The 18,474-nt window shown below is 40.8% G+C and overlaps 1 protein-coding gene across 4 annotated transcripts in view; it reads left to right on the forward strand.

The window, feature by feature from the left end:
• Positions 1–18,417, forward strand: part of LOC135169701 (uncharacterized) — a 66,809-nt gene extending 48,392 nt beyond the window's left edge. For 2 of the 4 annotated variants that reach the window (XM_064134934.1, XM_064134933.1), the window contains 3 exons: positions 914–2,656; positions 2,962–3,151; positions 16,435–18,417. In XM_064134934.1, the coding sequence (XP_063991004.1) occupies positions 1,008–2,656; positions 2,962–3,148 (1,836 nt within the window). In that variant the 5' untranslated portion in view covers positions 914–1,007 and the 3' untranslated portion in view covers positions 3,149–3,151; positions 16,435–18,417. Of the gene's footprint in view, positions 1–913; positions 2,657–2,961; positions 3,152–4,853; positions 5,126–15,181; positions 15,466–16,434 lie in introns of all 4 variants that reach the window. The other 2 variants (XR_010300245.1, XR_010300244.1) reach the window with 2 other exon arrangements.
• Positions 18,418–18,474: the final 57 nt, after the last annotated feature.

The following is an 18,474-nucleotide window of genomic DNA, read 5'->3' on the forward strand; positions in this document are numbered from 1 at the left end:
ATAAGCCAGCATGGCGAATACAGAAGAAAACTAGAGTGTCGAATGACTTCCTAGAGGTGCGCCTGTCACGACGCCTTAGGGTCATTGGTCACATACTTCTTATCTCCGAGTGTCCCCAGGGCATCTTGAGGAGCTAGCAGAGCCACCTTCCCCCTTCTCCCTTGGAGTTTTGTCTTCCTGTTACCACAGGCCAGCATTGGGACTCACCATTCGAGGGCAGATATGTGCCCCGATGAATTCCACGTTAATACCATCGGCTCATTTTCCCCCATGACATTTCCTGAATTTTCCGAGATAAGAAAAGGAAATTTTCTCGTAAAATTTGCCAGTCGATGCGGTAATCGGTGAACGAACACTGGAGTTCCGGATTTTTATTGAATGTCTCCCTCTGGAGATTTCCTTGTAGGGTATCAATAGTTCTTTAACGCCTCCTCGGGGACAATAAGTCTTCCGGAAAATCAGATTTAGGTGTTGGTGTGCGTGCGAAAAGGGAATACAGAATGGAAAACTGGTTGGTGAACATCGACGGTATTGACCCTCAAGGCAATTAAATTTCGCTGAGTTCTAACTTTAACAAAGTTTAACACGCACTGCCGCAAGCCAACATGAGAGTCGTGGTTGAATGGTCTTTACAGAGAGCGCAAAAGAGTACGTGAGGGGACTAGTTACTGGGAGTTTTTTTTTTTAATTATAAAAATCATCGAAACCGGTCCCTAATTGCTACCCCGAACTCTACCAGCATTCAGTATACGCAAAGTGTTGATCCCGATTTCTCTTGCTCACCATCATTATTTCTCCGGCAATATTGATAAGTTAGTTTGAATTATGAAGGCAAATGTGATGATGATAAATTGAAAAACCAAAAAAATCTGGGAAATTGTAACAAATTGATCGTTATTATTGTTTTTCGCAGATGGGGACTCGAGGAACGCGACGCTCAGTGCAGGAAAAACGGAAGAATGTGATTATTTTCATAGTGAAAAACTAGGGAGCTAATACATGCTGTGATGGCAGCAACCGATGGTCAAATTGTTGTTGCAGCGGCGAGATGGGCTGAGGAAGCGACATACTTGCGTGAATTTGTTACCAAGTATCGTTTACCAGCAGTTATAAAAATAACAAAGGGCCAGTATGGTGGTTTTGGTGTACCAACATTGCCAGCACCGAGTCTTCAAAGTACAGCACTATTGGTATCAGCTGGTAGAAGACGTAAAATTGTTGCCCAAGCTGTTAAAATAAAAGAAGGTAGACGAGTCGTTGGAATCGGACCAAGACTTGCTATACCAGACTCGTACTCAGGGTACTTTGAAATACTGAGTGAAGAGGGTAGAGCTGTACGTGGCATTGAATCAGTTAATGAACTGTCAAGAAGATGTCCAGATGAGGGTGCACTAGTGAGAGAAACAATTCGTGGTATTGCATGTAAAGTTGAAGACTCTGGTAATGTCATTGCCGAGGGTAGTAGAACATTGACAGCTGGTGAGACTATTGTTGCTGCTGGTGAAGTTAGCGTAGCAAATCGTGGTAGATTTTTACGTTGTGTTGACAGTCGTGGTGACAATATTCTACTTAGTATGGATCAACGTGGACGTTTCAGTGCACTAGCTAGAGAGGATAATATAAGTGGTGTTCATACAGCTCGTGCATTACTTTGTAAACGTTTGCCTCTTACTGTACGATTAGTTCATGGACAGCCACCTCGAGGTTTAAAATCATCATCACAATTTTTACCCGAGCTGAGGTTACTCTCGACATTTGAGGAGGAGCACGTGTTTGCCCTACCATTGCAGAGAGAAGGTGTGGCTGTTGCATTGCCCCTTGCAGCACCACTCAAGCTTGTCAAAGCGAGAAACGAGGATGCATTGAGATCGATGACAGAATTCACTAGATTGGTTGATAGAGCATCAAGACTGGTCGCTGATGTTGCCGATAGGGCACATGTACTTGATGGTAGACTTGGTGAGAGTAAACAAAATAGACAAACAAGAAGTGCTGGATTTCTCAGGAGATCAGCAAGCTCTGACAGTGCTAATCATCATCGTCATTATTATCATAATCATTATCATCATAATCATCACAGTAGCCACAGCTACAGAGATGAAAATCGTGTGCCACCATCGTACACCGAGGATTACGATGAAATTGATCAGATTTATGACTACGTCAGAGGCTTTGCACCACTTCCAAAAAGCGTCAGATCACCCTACGAGAGCCCCGTTAACAGCAATGCCAATCAGATTAATTCCAGTCCACCACTCACTCCTGTAACCGTGACAATTGCTCCATTGCTTGATGATCGACCCGAGCCACCGCCAATCGAGACAATACCAACGAAAAAATTACAAGCAGAGAAGAGAACACGTCGGGCTGTTAAGGAAACACCAATGCCCAAAGTGGAAAAACCTCCATTGGCAAAGCTATATGTTAAGAACAGTGGTACACAACGTGGACGTCCACTCATAAGGCAAAAGAGTGCATCACCCCTCAAGGAAACACCGCCGGGCTTCAAAGGTGGTTCACCGCTATTCAATATACGGTACAAGAGTCTCACCAATCTTCAACAGGCTATAGAACTCGATGGTACACTAGATTCCAGTCATTCTGGTGGAAGAACCTCCGGCGATTCTGGGGCAGGGGCTAAGCTTCCCGAAAAAAGGTACGTTACACTCCGTAATTCATTGAATTTCCTTCCACAAAAATACATCTTCGGACTTAAACCTTAGACAGTTAGAATTCACTGTCCCTGGAACCTGATGATGGATTTCCACTAGAGATTTTAATCTTATAATTATTCCATCGATTCCCTGATGGACAATCTATGTTATCCCACTTTCCACGTAATTAATGTATCAAAAACCTCTGAGATTGACCGAAAATGTTAACAGCCCAGGGGATTATACAGACAGACATTTCTTCTCTTTCACAATTTTGTCCCCTCACATTCTCCTCTCTTGCTTCCAGATCGCGAAGGCTGAGCAGACCAAGATCCTTGACAAATCTAGTGTGGGACTTGCGCGGTGGTAATGGAGCAGTAAGACCCGAAACACCACCACCAGTTGCAGCATCACCCCTAGCACCAACCAAGTGTGGACAACGATTGGCAGTGACAGTTATAGCTCCACGACGCGTTGGCACGCTCTACCTCTAACTCGTGAGTATACATTTCATCCATTCAACAATTTATTATCCACTTACAACGTTGTCGTCCCTATCTATCCATTTAATTGCGATTCTTATCAGTAATTTTTCCATTGTCACTTTCAACATATACCCGGCAATGATTAAAATAAAATTATGTGGTTATTCGGTTCGCGGAGTATTATAAAGACTTTATATTGGGTACTTCCTCATTGCAACCGGTTACCCTGATTTGTTTGTTTATTCTGTAAACCTCTATTTGGTGTATCATTTCTTGATTTTATCACTGAGCAGTGTCATCTTAACTCATTCTGAGATGATTCCTTTTTTTTAATGACATCACCAGAATTTCAGTCAGGAGGTTGGCCTAACGAAACCAGTTTTCTCGTTTGGATGATCCTTTTTATGTAAGAATTATCGGCATTTTGTTTTAATTAGCTCTTCGTGACGGTTTTTCACTTGTTTTATGGCACGCAACTGATTCCAGAGGTCTTTCAACTGGATGACAGTGTGGATGAACTCAACATGTCTTTTCCATTTGCCTCTTCTCGAGATACGTCAAATGTCCTTTTGCCAAATACTTTCCACATCATTAGTAGCCTCGTAATCTTGGCCTGAAGCCATTGCTCGACAGTCCAAGACACTCGTAGACATGTCCAGCTCAAACGAATGCCAAATTTCCTCTTATGAACTTCATCCAGAGCTCTTCACCAACGAATTGTTGTCGGTGTCAGGGTGATTGATAACCAACAGTCATCCTCTCTAGCCACAACTGCCAACAACACTCTTGGCTGCTGGCGATAGTTGTGGGGTAATCTACCGCAGCCAATCGTACATGTCGCAACAATTCTCCATGTAATTAATCGCTTTCCTTCCTCGCTCTATCTCGCATATTTGTTGTATTACGGAGCTCCTGCAATCCGCTTGTCTTCTATACAACGAACGAGGGAGAAGAGACACTCTTTCGATTTCACGAGTCACTCTGTAGGCACTTCTCGCCTATTGTCCGCCTACGGATGACTCTACTGACTCACTCCTTGACGATTCTTTTCACCCATTTAATCACGAGGGCACAAACGTGAAAGCTGGGACAAGTCTGGCGAGCAGTAAGGGGGAAATATAAAAATTTCAGGGGGATGTCTACACCCGCCAATGCGCCCACGGTTCTCATCTCATTTTTCAGTTATTTATTTTGTCCTTTGAAATTTTTTTTAGTCGGTGTAATGGCGTGGGTGGAGGATTCATCGGAGACCACTTTAATATTCATAGTATCACTTCCTCAATGGTTGGAGGCGAATGAGAATGCTTTCTTCCTCGTTTGTCTGAGTGTAATTGCAATGAAATTACCTGGCGCGAAGGGGTGGAATGAGTTGTTAATGAACCGAAAATTTTGGAAGCTTTAGTCAGGTTTCTATGGAATTGAGAATTTTTCCTCTAGCGCTTGTTGAAAGAATATTTTTCCGTGTTTGCAGGTAACTATTCTGTGAAGTCGTTAATTCCTGAGTTAGGAATAAAGGAAGTGACAATAAAAAATTATTGAGCATTTTACGCGATGAAAAAACGTAGAATCCGTCGATAAATATGTGGTAATAATTGAAAAAATATAACTGTAATACGCATAATATCACTTCTTCAACGGTCTGAGGTGTATGAGAAGTACTTTTTCCGGTTTCACTCACTGTAATTACAATGAAATTAGCAGCGACGATTTGCAGAATTGCCGTAAACATAACAAATACCGTGAAGACGGCCGATGGAAATAGGCACGTGATGGTGTATCAAGACCAAGTACTATGCAGAAGTTGTAATAATGAAGTGGTAGTGGTTACACGTTACGCTCCAACAGACCGATCAAACGGTCTTTGCAGCTCAGGCCTCAGCTACTGGTATCCGCCTACGCACAAATGCGCAGATCATATACCAATCGATATACCGATCGAATACTCCTGTGCGGTATTCAGTGCAGCAGAGAATCGGGTCTTTGGAGGTAAAAAAAAAAATTATGCAAAATTCGTTAGACTAAATTGCTCGTTCGTTTGCTCGTGGAGCTCACCAGGTTTGGGGTAATCATTTCTCATGTTTTATGGTCCATGTATATGTCTGAGCAATTATAATTTACAAGCTGCATAGCGAGTTGTACGAAGATCCATGTGGGTACACTCTGGGCCCTTCTCTGTATCGATCTCTATCTGTGTAAAATGGTACTGTACACGTGTGGCCGGAGGGCGTGGGTGTGTGCGTCGATAGAAACTGCATTAGTCGAGATGTTAACGCGGAGGAGACCAATCGGGGAAATTTCTGGGGGATGATGCACTCCAGGGAGGAAAAAAAGAAATGAGGTATGAAGATTTGAAGAAAATGGACAATTGTCTCCTGGTAAAAATGGCTAGATGTTGTCTTCCACTGATGATTCTCCTGAAGTTACTTTGAAGAGTGTGGATTGATGGGCCACGCCTCAGGATTCAGCTGATTAAAACGGCACCGCACTACTTAACATCCGCTTTAGGCTTCTTGTAGAATCACGTGGTCAGTGTGTGCCCCAGGAATCTACAGCAGTAGCTGGCATCTACCTCAATAGTTTTCTTCAATCTTCCGTGTAGCTGGTGCATGGGTGAACAACCTGATTACAAGACGGTCTCATCGACATTATATAGGCGATAATGAAAGCCCCCGGTCAATCTTCCGTATTGCTATCGGATGTCGTACTAATTTTCATTTTATTTTCTATCAATCATCGTGATATCCTCAATCTCGTCAGCTTCTCCTTTTATTCTTCGACGTTTCTTCATCGGTTTTACAGTTTCTTCCCTTTTATTTTTACCCAGACGATCCACTTATGAAAATCGTTCTATAGAATCGTTGATTGAGGGAGTAATTAATGAAAATTGCACTCCATTTTTTTTTAAATATGAAGTTGTTAAGTTTTTCATGTTCTTCACTACAAAATTCTCAATTCCATCAACTTCCCTGGTACTCATGAGGATTCGTTCCTACATTTTGCAGTCCTTCGTTTCATTATTCCTCGTACTTTCCATTTCTACAAATAAAATTTATTATCTACCATAACGTTGAGGGAACTTATGCACGATTGTCTCACACAATGCGGAGACAATAATGTATGCAACGATAACGCGTTCCTTCAAACACGTCGAATCATTCTCAGAAGTGTGGTTGGTGGGTGGTCGCCTACCAAAGAGGTTTATGGCCATGTCGTGGCAGGATGCTAAACTTGAATGCGAGCATATTCACGATTCATCATAGATGACCGGCGATTTTTCATCCCGGGAATTTCACTGGACAATTAGCATTCGAAAATTCCACTCGAAATTTCCAATAAAAAAACGAGAAATTTGTTAACGACAATTTTGCAGAAAATCCCAGAAGTATTCCTCATCGATGAGCCAGCTGATTCCCTCGATATTCAAGTAATTCCAGTCATTACTTGACAGTAAAAAATACTACTGCTCAACAGGGCATGGGAATCTCGTACTCTCCATTTTATTGAACCTCTTGACAGTTTTACAGACGAAAAATTAAATGGATTGATAGCAACATGTGTTAATACCACCGTACAATGATCTCCGCTGGAGCAGATACAGATCCAATCGATATTCCAATCGCACAACGCCAAAGGCGTCCATCTTCGTAATATGTTCTATCCTATAACGGGATCCTGGAGTGCTTCAGTTACCGGCGGATACTCGCAGTGATCCAGAGATTGACTCACTCGTATTACTGTCATTAAATAATCGTCCAGGTCTAATGCATCATCAGGGAATATTATTTGTCAAATTCACGTGGATAGTCATGCTGCCCCTCTGGCTAGGTAACTTTCATAATTGCGGTGGGATCGATAAATATTTGCTCAATATCCAAAGCACGATTTACGTGAAATTTTCCAGTATTTTATTGGTGAAAAATTGGTCGAATTATGGACTACGCAATGGCCTCACAAATTATAAATAATTTGTGACTTCAAACAACGATAATAGACATCATAATGACCACCAGATCGTTCCAAAATGTCCGGAAATATTTCACAGGAAAAAATCCCTCAACGCTTGACTATTTCCAGTAAATTTACCTCCACAAACCATTTTTCCATTCATCCGTTGAATCTAGTCCGCGATTATTCGTCCGTGAAACAGAAATTCAAATCAACAATATTTTTTTTCATAATTTTTCACTCGTCATTTTTACTTATTCAAAGAAAACTTGTTCGAGAACTTGTTCGCGTCTCTCTCAGTGTAAGCGGATTTCCCAGGTGCAGATGTAACCACCGGCAATTATGGGGGAATTGTTTTGGCCGAGTGTCACCAGGAGGTGACGCAAAGATGGAATAAATATTGGAAATTATAAAAAAAAAAAATCATTGATGTCCTGCATGTAACAACTAACGAGCAGCTGTCGATTTCACTCGGCTCCATGCGACAATACCCCATGCATCTTATATACTTTAGCGTTACAATGATGATTGGAGAAACGCGCGTAACGATTTCTTATGGTAAATGAAACATGCAATTACCGTGCCGTGATTTCCATTCGATGAATGCAAGAAAGACGTCCGTTGAGTGGGCATTTCTATGGCTCACGCTTTGCTTGCTTGTAAGGAGTTTGCTTATACTCGGTTTCAGCCCTTTTTACCACGTTTACGTTGTCAACTACTTTTTTTTTAGTACCGAGCTTCTCATCGCATGGGTATTTATAGAGTTTAAATGTAATGGGGGATGTATTTACATCTCACAAGTATTTGCGGAGGTTTATGGGCCGGGAGAGGGAGGTGAGGGAGGGACTGTAATGCTCCGGTAATTGAAGGGACGTGATTATGGATATTCGATGTTTATTAAATCTAGGGAAAGCTGACTCATCTGTTAGTAACAATTAATATGTGATGATCGAATTATAGTCGTAATTAGCGACATTAGTGTCCCATGAAAAAAAAATTACGGAGTTGGAGGGGTAAAATTGATTAAACATCAAAATTAAAGTCCTCCACCTCAGAATAAAAATTAATTCCAGAATTTTAAAATGGAGAATCGATTTTCCTATCGAGTCCTTCTGATCCCCAGATGCTGCCAATATCCACCGGTATTTTGCACTCATCGATATATAGATCGATTCTCCGATCATCGCCGGTAGAAATCTTAGATTCAGTATCAGCTTCCTATGTATTAGGGAGTGAGCTCTGCAGTACATACTAGAGAATTCACGGAAATACGACTGTATAGGCATTAATCCTTCCAATTGATTTGCCTGAATAAAAAAATAATACGGAACGGAGAAAATGCGGTAGAGGTTTTGCTAAAGCCTCCACGCCTTATCCATTGCCCAAGGCATAACCAATATATCGATAGGTCTTCCCATTGGTTTTATTCCGCATTACGTGGGAGTATGAAGAATTCCGCGCCTTGACCATGCTCCTTGATTGTTTGATTGTTTCATCATTTTTCACACACTTTTTTTACAACGATAAATATTCTCCACTCGTACTTCCTTCTCCCTTACCTCATTCCTCGTTAACACATCGCCCATTAATAATCCCCCAATTGATTTTATTCACCCCCCCCCTATTCCCCCCACCTTACCCTAAAAAAAGTCCTACCAGAACCCGCTAAATTCACATCATAATTTCACTATTTCACGAGCCACCAGACAGATCAGACTACGTCCTAATATGGCTCACCATAACAACCTCTTCCTACGATATTTAAGAATCTAAACGTGAAAGTCGTGCACACCCAATGAAAGCGAGATCAACTCCTCGAGGAAGCGGCTCTGGGACGAAGGTAGCAAACCTACATTATACCGACGGTTTAATTCGACCTTTACCAGTTACATTTGCGCACCTTCACTCTATCGATTTATTGTTGTCTAGCGTTACGAGTCACCCGGAAGGCCAGACGGCCACTGACGTACCCCTTTCTCCCTTCTGCCGTCCCTCAGGGGGTGGAGTATTTATACTTTACTATTATTACTCGAGAGCAGGAATATTAAATTGAGTCGCAAAAATAATTTAACCGCGGAAAGAAGCCGCTCACTTGGTAAATCATAGCGCGATACTTGTTACGGTGAAATGGGGGGGGGGAGGAGTGATGAGGGGGGAGGAAGGGAGATAGCGATGGAGATTCATAAGTACCTGACTTGTGCATCCAACTCCGCCCCGTCATCGTGAGAATTAGAAATTATCGATAGTTCGATTACTCCCCTTTAGCCCCCCCCCCCCAACTCCCCTCTCCCCTCAAAAATGGCTTCCGGATGATTATTTATCTCGTTTTGCCCCGTGGGATTTATAATGTATTAGTGGGAGATATAACTTTCTCATGGGGGGAAAGTTGTTGGATGATATATCAATATTTTATTTTTTTTTTTCACTGATTCACAATGTATTATTAATCGAAATATGATTTTTACGATGTCCCTTCGATTGATGATATCATCATCTCACGATATTGAAGTAGAATGAAGGCACGTTATGTGTATCAAAAGCAATGAAAACATGATGCCTCGGGGTGGTATTATCTTGCGAGAAAGGCAGGTCTCACGTCGCCGGGAATTGCAGGTAATTACGGCTTGATGAACGTACCCCGACCTTCGGTTAATAAATGTATGAGGTGAAGTGTGTAACCTCTGGTGGATCATCTATTGTCTCGGGCCCTGGGAGGACTAGGGGAAGTCTAATGAAAATAAATTTGTAACTGATATTGCGGAGTAATTGGTGGGTTCTCCCCCAACATGTCAATGCGACTTATCAGAAAGAGACCGAACATCAATAGTATCGATATCTCGAAAGTCTGCAGTCTGACGCGTCGTTGGTTCACAGCTGTGTGAGGCGGTTAATTTGAATGAATTTGAATCGTTGAATTTTTGAATATTTCAGTCGTAATTTTTGTAATTACGGCGGGCGGTCGGTTTCGTGGGGGGAAAAATTATTTTCACGTAATGAGAATTGAAATAGGACAGATGACAATGGCAGTTTAGCCTGCGGTGGACTTGGTACATCGTGCGTAGGCGCAAACGAACAGAACGTAGCATAACACTGATGTCTAATATGTCACAGGGCAGTATCTCGTATTGTGTCGCCATTCGTTGTTAGAAATGTTAGAAGGCGCACAAAGCGCATTGTTGCAATATATTTTGACCTAGATCACATATGTATATGTATAAGAAATTAAGACATGCTGCACTGTCCGAGGGATTTCCATTCTCACCTCGAGGAAGGCTCGGTATAACAGTTTCTCATTTTTTTTTTCCTCTCTCTCTCTCTCTCTCTCGCTCCCTCTCATTCCGCTGGGGATGCACATTGCACATGTGGATGTCTAGGTGTCCAGCGTGTATCCAAAGGCATATAAATATATACCATAAACATCGGCTTTATACGGATATATCCAGCAAATTGTATGGCTGTGTATCAGCATGTATTGAATCCCTCTCTGAGTGAAATAAAAGAGGTAGAAAGAATTGTTGGGATGATCCTAACACAGCGTCACAGCGTGCACCAATACACGGTTTTCCTGTACTCATTAGCCGACGTTTATCCAGCAAGCCAAGAAGGGACTCCAAGGTATCCAGGCTTTGGCGGAAGGATCGATCGACGCGTCCAATGACCCGCAATCGTTGCACAATGCCATCGACGATATACGCCTTTTCTGCATTTTGTTGATTAACCGTCGGGGGATGTAGTGGTGAATTTTATTTGGTTAACATTTGGGGGGATTGGGGGGAAGGCATATCGTGGAATATAAATTTGAGGAACGATGGGAATAGGAGTAATTTTTTAAGGGCATTGAGGGGAAAATTTAGTCGAAATATATTCAAGTATTCTACCTGTCGTCAATTACACGAGTTATTACAAAGTTAAATTAACATAAATTAACCGTGTTTGATGTCTTTTATGTTAATAGAAGGGGCGCGTTAAAATTCGTAGTTGTGTTTGACGGTACGTGATACGAATGAAAAATTTGGTAACAGGGGAGGGCATGTGCTCCTGAATTAACCGGAACTCTCGGTGTTGTTCGAATTAACGAGCGGTCATTTTAATTATTAAATGGTCGTGCACCGGGCAACGACCGACATGAATCGAATACAGTTCTCCAGCTGATGTTTTAATATTTATTTTAACAATATTTGCCGGAAATTAATGAGTCCTTCGGTTCAAAAAAATTCTTTAGAAGATTTTACATAAAATAATCGTTTTTAATTTTGGAAAATTCTCAGGCTTATCAACTCATTAGTTCAAACAGCATTGTCAGACTGATGAATTGGCTTTTCGAAACGATCTTATCAACTTAACGGAGTCAAATACAGCATCAAGTGAATGCGAGCGGGAGTGAACACCGGAAAACACGAATCCACGTCTTTGAAACGAAACTGAAATTCTTGTGGGCCTCTCTTTCCAGGTCGTTGACCTGTGGGACTCCCAGGAGCATAAGAAACTGTAGATGGGCTTGATTCTAGTGTGTCATCGCACCACGGGGGTCTTGTCTATTTATTTTTCTCTAGTGTAAAGCAATCAAACATTAGAAATCGTAGAAATTTGATCTTCAATTTCGATTCGACATGAGGTATCGTAAAGAACAGATGTAAACAATCGTCTTATGTGAGACCAATCGTATGATCCCACTGATCATGGTGACAGGTATTTAAGGATCTGGGGAAATTCGAATTGTTAATAATTATTAATATTTATAGTTGTTTAGTACAAATATTTTTTTCGGTCGTGAGGAGAATTTATTCTAATTTAGAAATTATTTTTGAATTAGGAAAATTTGGAAATCTGTATAAAATTCGGTGGAATATCCCTGACGCTTTCTAAATAAAATCCTATCCGTTACACTAATTACTCCATAATGAGGATTTCGTCCGAGCCAGCGGTACCTACTGAACCACCGCCCCTCAAATTTGGCTCCATTAGTGTTCACAGGGCCATAAATTTCAAAAAATCATTGCGCCCAGGAAAAAAACGAAAATTATCTCCAGCAAGCTCATCTTTAACCAAAAAAATCGCGAACAAAAACCGAGTTACTGACTATAATTAAAAATTATAATGAATTCATTTAAATTAAAAATCATCTAACAGCGTAATCTTTCTGAAAAATCTCTCCTTCTCAACTCAAGGTGTTGACTAAACAATTTTCATTTTTCGTCACCTCTTCCCCTAGAATTTTATCTCAACATAACAAAAGAATTCACCACTGACTCTGTGAGTTTCCACGCTCGGACTAGCGTGAAATGTACAAAATATATTTGAAGAGGTTGAGGGCTTCACTCTCGTAATACACTCGGGGCTCGTCCCATCAGAAATGTAGTGCATGAACGGGGGGGAGGGAGGGGGGGGGCATTACCCACGTTGAAAGCCGAAGGTTGTTGCCCTTGAGTCCCGAGGGGGGGTGAGAGAGGGCCCATCCTAAATCCGCGCTCCTTTTTACTTATTCATCCTCTCCTCTTCCTCTCACCGATGTTTCGGTAATGAAGCCATTGTTGAGTGACTGCTCGTACATTTCATTCTTGCGTTAATACACACACAAATTTCTCTTTAAAATTCCTTCTCGTACAGTACCTCGTCTTTTTCCTTTGCGATTGCCATCCGCCGACGATTCGCCAACGATACCCCGACGTTTTGCCGACGTGATGTTCCTTCACTTTTTGCGGATTTTTTTTTTTTTTCACTTCACTCTGTCTCTGTTGCTCATTTTATTCCGGTGCATGGTCGATCGTGCGAAACACGTGACATCCTCTCCTGGCAGTGGGTGTCCCGCACCGTTAACCCGAGGAACAAGCGCATGTTACCTTTGATTAGTAAACACATAGCATATCAGTTGGGATGTTTTCCTCTTCCGATTAGTCAATATATTTTTATTGGGGAGGGTGAGGGGTGTCATCGGTATCGAAACCATCGGAGATAATGGCAATCGTTGAAGGCCCATTGGCCTGAGGACATACGGGTATTGAATATTTTTTTGCACTAGAAAATAATCAGTGACGAAAGTTTACCCTGGAACAGGGGAATCTCGGCGCACTGTTGGCCGTATCTCATCTCCTCCCACAGTAGATAATTGTCCCGCACCTTTCCGAGAGATCTAAAATTTAACAGAAATATTTACCCCTTTTCCCGCCAATTTTTTCTGATTTCAAACTTCAGAAGTTAATGAAACGCCGACAGTAGAATAACTTTGCGACTTTCGCGGAAATTTAGCTAGTGGTGTCGGTACCTGCCCACTATTATCCCGACGAATATTGTTGTACAGTCGATTGTAGTAGCGGTGCCCTTAGAATCACATATGGAATATGAATATGACGGTGCCCGCAAGCGTGGGTCGACTTTGTTCATTTCCTCATGCGGTTTATCGTACTCTCTCGTTTGTTGTCTCGAATACAAACCCAGTGGCGTAGAACTGACGAGAGATTCCTATATAACGAATCACACCCACGCGACTGACTTTTTCAACATCGTTCCCCTTGTCCACTCGCCTTCGTACGGAGTTTCAATGCTCAATGGGTACATGGCACACCCTTAATCGAATATAGGATTCCCCTTCGTCGAGTCAGCCGTGAAAATGGCACTCGTGCTCCGACTAATTTCGTTTCCAAGTGGGACTTAATCAATTTTCAATTGCGAGTGAGCAATTTTCCCACTCGTCAAGGACTGCACCGCAAAATTGAACTATTTTATTAAATTAATAAATTATTAAATACATTGTAAATGCGTAGGAATATATATATCTTCCAGACGGTTCCCCAAAAATTCCAAAATTCGGATTTTACTCCAATTAAAAAAAAAAAAACTGAACGAAAAATTCTCAATTCCACACGACGACTACTCGAACCAACGAAATAGTGAATAAATATTTGTACCCACTGAGGGGCCCCCAACTAATACTGCTGCGTCACTGGCTATGATAATAAGCATATATATATTATATATGTACATATGTATGCGCTCACGCGGTGCACCATTGTGTGAACACATCATGTACGAAGGGGCGACAGAAAAGAACCCGAGGGTTATTGTTTCGGAGAAAGGTGAGGCCCCACTGGGCCCAGTGTATCGACGTACACGTGTCTCCTCCACATCGAGTGGAGACGCAACTCGAATCAGGGACCGCTGTTCGATCCTCCTGTCGATATTCACTCGCGAGACGTTATTTTTTACCCGCAGTTGCCTTCGTATTTTGGTATTCACCGAGAGATTTTATTCCCGAGCTATTATCGCGTTTATTGTCTGGTATCCTTTGTTATTGGGCCCGTATGTCGGAGATCGCACATTGGTAGCGTTATTTATCGGCCATAAAACGGGAATAAAAATACGCCGGAGGATCAAGAGGGCCGAAATCAAGTGGAACAATGCGCGAGATAATTTGCGTCATCGGGGGAATTCTTTCGACAAAAAAAATGATTGAAGTCCGTGAATAATCATTTTTTTGGAAAAAAAATTAATGAAGTACCTCCGAATCGAAATGTATCGAAAACGCTTCACATTTAGTTCTCATTGGCCCAGATAATTGACATATTCAATTTTAGCCAAATTTAAATTCATAATTGATTTAAAATTGAAATTTAGAGGCGTTGAATTAAGAAGGCAAATACTCGCAGTGTTTTGCTCTGTTGAAGTTGAGAAAATCAATCAGGAAGTGTTCATGATAATGCGCATTTGGTGTGCTAACCATATTCAGGATTATCGAGGAAACACCTGCTTCCAACAGATGTTTTTGTCCGCTTTTCAGATATTTACGGACGTCGGAGTTCGTAGTCATGACGTTTCGCACAATTTCACACTGGACACGCGGATTCGCCTACGAGGCACGCGCCATAAATGTTCCGTCGTTGTTATTGTGTGAAACACAAGAAATTTATTCGTTTCCTATTGGCGATGTGTAAAACATTCCACCAAATGACATCCAGAACAAAAAAAAATTTAATATTAAAGAAGGGTCTCATGAGAGTGAGTGGAACAGGTGAAAATGTACAGATTTATATTGATAAAAAAATTAATTTTTTATAATTTCAGTCCGTGAAAAAATGGGGAAATAAAATAGTCGAATTTCAGGAGAGAGCAGAAAAATGAACTCATAGCCAACTCATATCGGTGTTACATATGCATACAAGGATGATGGATGGTGTATACCACGTGGTAAACGTAATGTGCGTGGCAAAAGAGGCAGTACCAAACGGAAGATGATAATAGTGTACAAGTCTTTCAATCTCGTGCTCTTCGTCTCTGTGCCTCGTAGGGCGGAAGTACGTAGAGAAATACTCAATTACACCCTGAATCACGCGAGTTGTCTGTCAATGTGCCATATACAATCGCAAGAAGCTGAAGGGTAAAAAAAAGTGAGCATCGTAAACAAACAAAATGGAACGATTACGTGTGTAACGATTACATGTGTAACTGCGTGGATAATTTCATGTGTCAGTTTAGAGAGATAAAAGTGAAGCGAAGAAATATTCTCCAACGGAGAGTGCACCCCATATTTATTAGCACTGCAATTATTAATGCATTTGTCCTTTTTAATCAAAGTGCAGATGCAAGTAATTAATTTGTCCCTAATTTTTTTTAATTGTCAGTCACGAAGTCTCCGGTTATTTACAATGAACTGGAGAACAAAATTGGAGAACTGTATCGATAGAAATCAGGGAAAAAATGTCGTAGAATATAAAAAAATAATGATTTCACTAGGGCATATGCATACGGTGGCCATTGGCATTCTGTAATCGACTCTGAGCACTGACTATCATCATTACCCCCTCTCCCATCCATGAAAGATACCATCAAACTGTCAGTAATAACAGTCACTCCCGTGATATCCCAGTCCCCAACGCATGCATCCCTCTCATTCCTGGCAATTTGATGTGCGTGTGTCCAATTCCACTCGGACATCTCCACCAATCGAGCCATGGAAATTTCCATTGAATCGAATACAACTCGTATCAGGTTTTAAACTACAGAGGGTGAGTTTATTAAATTACGGGAAATTATTGGCCGAGGTGACCGAGCCAATCGTCTTAGCATAATTTAATGAGCTGGAGGGATAATCTGAGGCCCCTTCCGCTGGTTCTGTATAGATTGGCTCATTATTGAACTGATCTCCTCGTTTTTTTTGTCTGGACATCAAGGATATCTCTCCCCCTTTCATCCCCTTTCCTCCATTTATTCATGATTCTCGTCCGGACAGGGTGCACTATCGCCTCATTAATTTGCGAGAAAATTCCCTTTTGTTCATTCAAATTTCAGATTCAGTTGAATTACAGACTTACTGAGAGACTAAAATATTTCATTAATTTTTTTGTTGGCTATTTCAGATTCGACAGACGAAGGGATGGCGAAGGTATCAGAGCGGGCGAACGGATCTCCAAGAAAGCAAATTAACGAAAATTCCATCCACCGTCAGAAGAACATGACACAGCGAATGAAAAATTGAGCGTTAATAATAACAAAAGTTTATAAAAAAAATGCTCATCTGTATTGGGAGCCTCATGAAATCCCTGAGGATGACATCGAAAATATTAAAAATCACTCAATTGTGAATGAGAGAGAAGATATCGCTACGGTAAATAATCATAAATTAGTTCGACTGGCGAATGCATTTTGGTTGAGCTGTCAGAAATGCCATAATAATGACCAAGTTTTAATTTGTGGTTGTACTTAAGTCATACCCTCTACACGATAAGCCTTTTAGCGTTTCTTTATACAAAACAGCAACGCTGGCATTCCATTATCAGAGAGTGTCTCATAGTTTTTGTTTCTTATTCATTCGTATTTTCCAGGATATTAAATGATTACAGAGGTCGATCGACTATCGACCCGTCGATCTCTTTCCCTTTTTCTTCCCCTCCCCATTACCTCTTTTATTTTCAAAAAGCAAATCCCCCATTACCGTTATGTTAACTTTTCAACCTTAAGGGAAACAGTGTGATACGAACAAAAAATAAATAACATATCCATTAGGGGAATGAACAGCAAGGTTTATGAAGCTTAATACTAGAGACGTCAGAAAAATAAGAAGATAATTGAGGGGATAAAGCAAGGCTGACTTATTGAATTCAGTGGTCCCATGAGAATAATCCAATTGGGAGAGATTTGTTATTCATAATTTTCCATAATTAGGGAATGATAAATTGATGTGGTTTTATCGTTTCCACGTTTCGCCTTTATTTCGTTCTACTCTTTCTCCACTGAGTTCTTCAGAAAGTTTGAAAATTTTTAAATAAATTGTAACGGTAGAACTACTTGAGAAACTTCAGACTGTGGGACCACAATAAAACACTCACGGCCAATATGAATTTCGGTATCCGGGCCTTAGTCTCATTTTTGTGATTATTATAGAGATACATGATTATCATTTAAAGTAGTTTAGGCTAGGCTTTTTTAATTGTATGAATGCAGCAAAAAAAAACATGCGAGATTAAAAATGAAAGTCATGTGGACAGTAACGGCCAGTCGGTGGCATTCCGACATTTGTTAGCAATTAAAAAAAACTGATGAATATGCGCAATGAAAGTCAAGTGGCCTTATTAAACAATATGGAGTAGTGATTACATTAACATCGAGATCTTGAATTCATCTGTTCCACTGCTCCAGAATGAGTATAAAGTAGGAGTTAGTACGTGAGAGAGCGAACGCACGTGAGAAAAAGAAAGTTAGAGATTACGTTTTACGATAAGTTTCAAGTTTACTGATTAATGTAATTCTTCGGTTTAAGATATTCAGTTGCATTAAGTAATGAGTTATGATTTTTTTTTTCTTACAACTTTTTTTTTTTAACGAAGGCACTCGGTCCCCTTTACGATCGAACTCTGTGCGATGTAATTATTCCATGTGAATGGGTATTTCGTGCTCCGATGTTCTTAGGTAGCTCACTATTGCCACGATGACAATGTGTAGTTTTGATGACGAGTCATGCCGATGACTTATTGGTCTGTTCTTGATTTAATGTTTTTTTTTTTCGTGAAAGAAATCTCTGGGTCACTGCCATTATTTTTGGAGTAAACAAAGTGTTTTTTCTTCCTTTGATTTATTTCTTTTGTATTCGACTAGCAGTTTTCGTGGTGAAAACGCTCAAAACGTAAGGGTCGAGGATCGATTGTGCCTTCGAAAATTATGATCTTCAAGTGGATAATTGAATAAAATGATGAAGAAGCGGTTGCAAAGAGGAAATATCCGTTTTTGTGATTTCACGAGCAATTGTTCATTTTTTATTTTTTTTTTACTCCTGTATTGCTTACTTAGAGTAGATTAATGTATTGATTAGAGAATGTTGCAATAAATGACAATGATTCCTATAATTTCTACAATTTTTCTCTTGATTTTCGCTCCATTTCTTTCCATTTCACACGCGAGAC

Source organism: Diachasmimorpha longicaudata, chromosome 15 (genome assembly GCF_034640455.1).
Source record: "Diachasmimorpha longicaudata isolate KC_UGA_2023 chromosome 15, iyDiaLong2, whole genome shotgun sequence".
Lineage (NCBI taxonomy): Eukaryota > Metazoa > Arthropoda > Insecta > Hymenoptera > Braconidae > Diachasmimorpha > Diachasmimorpha longicaudata.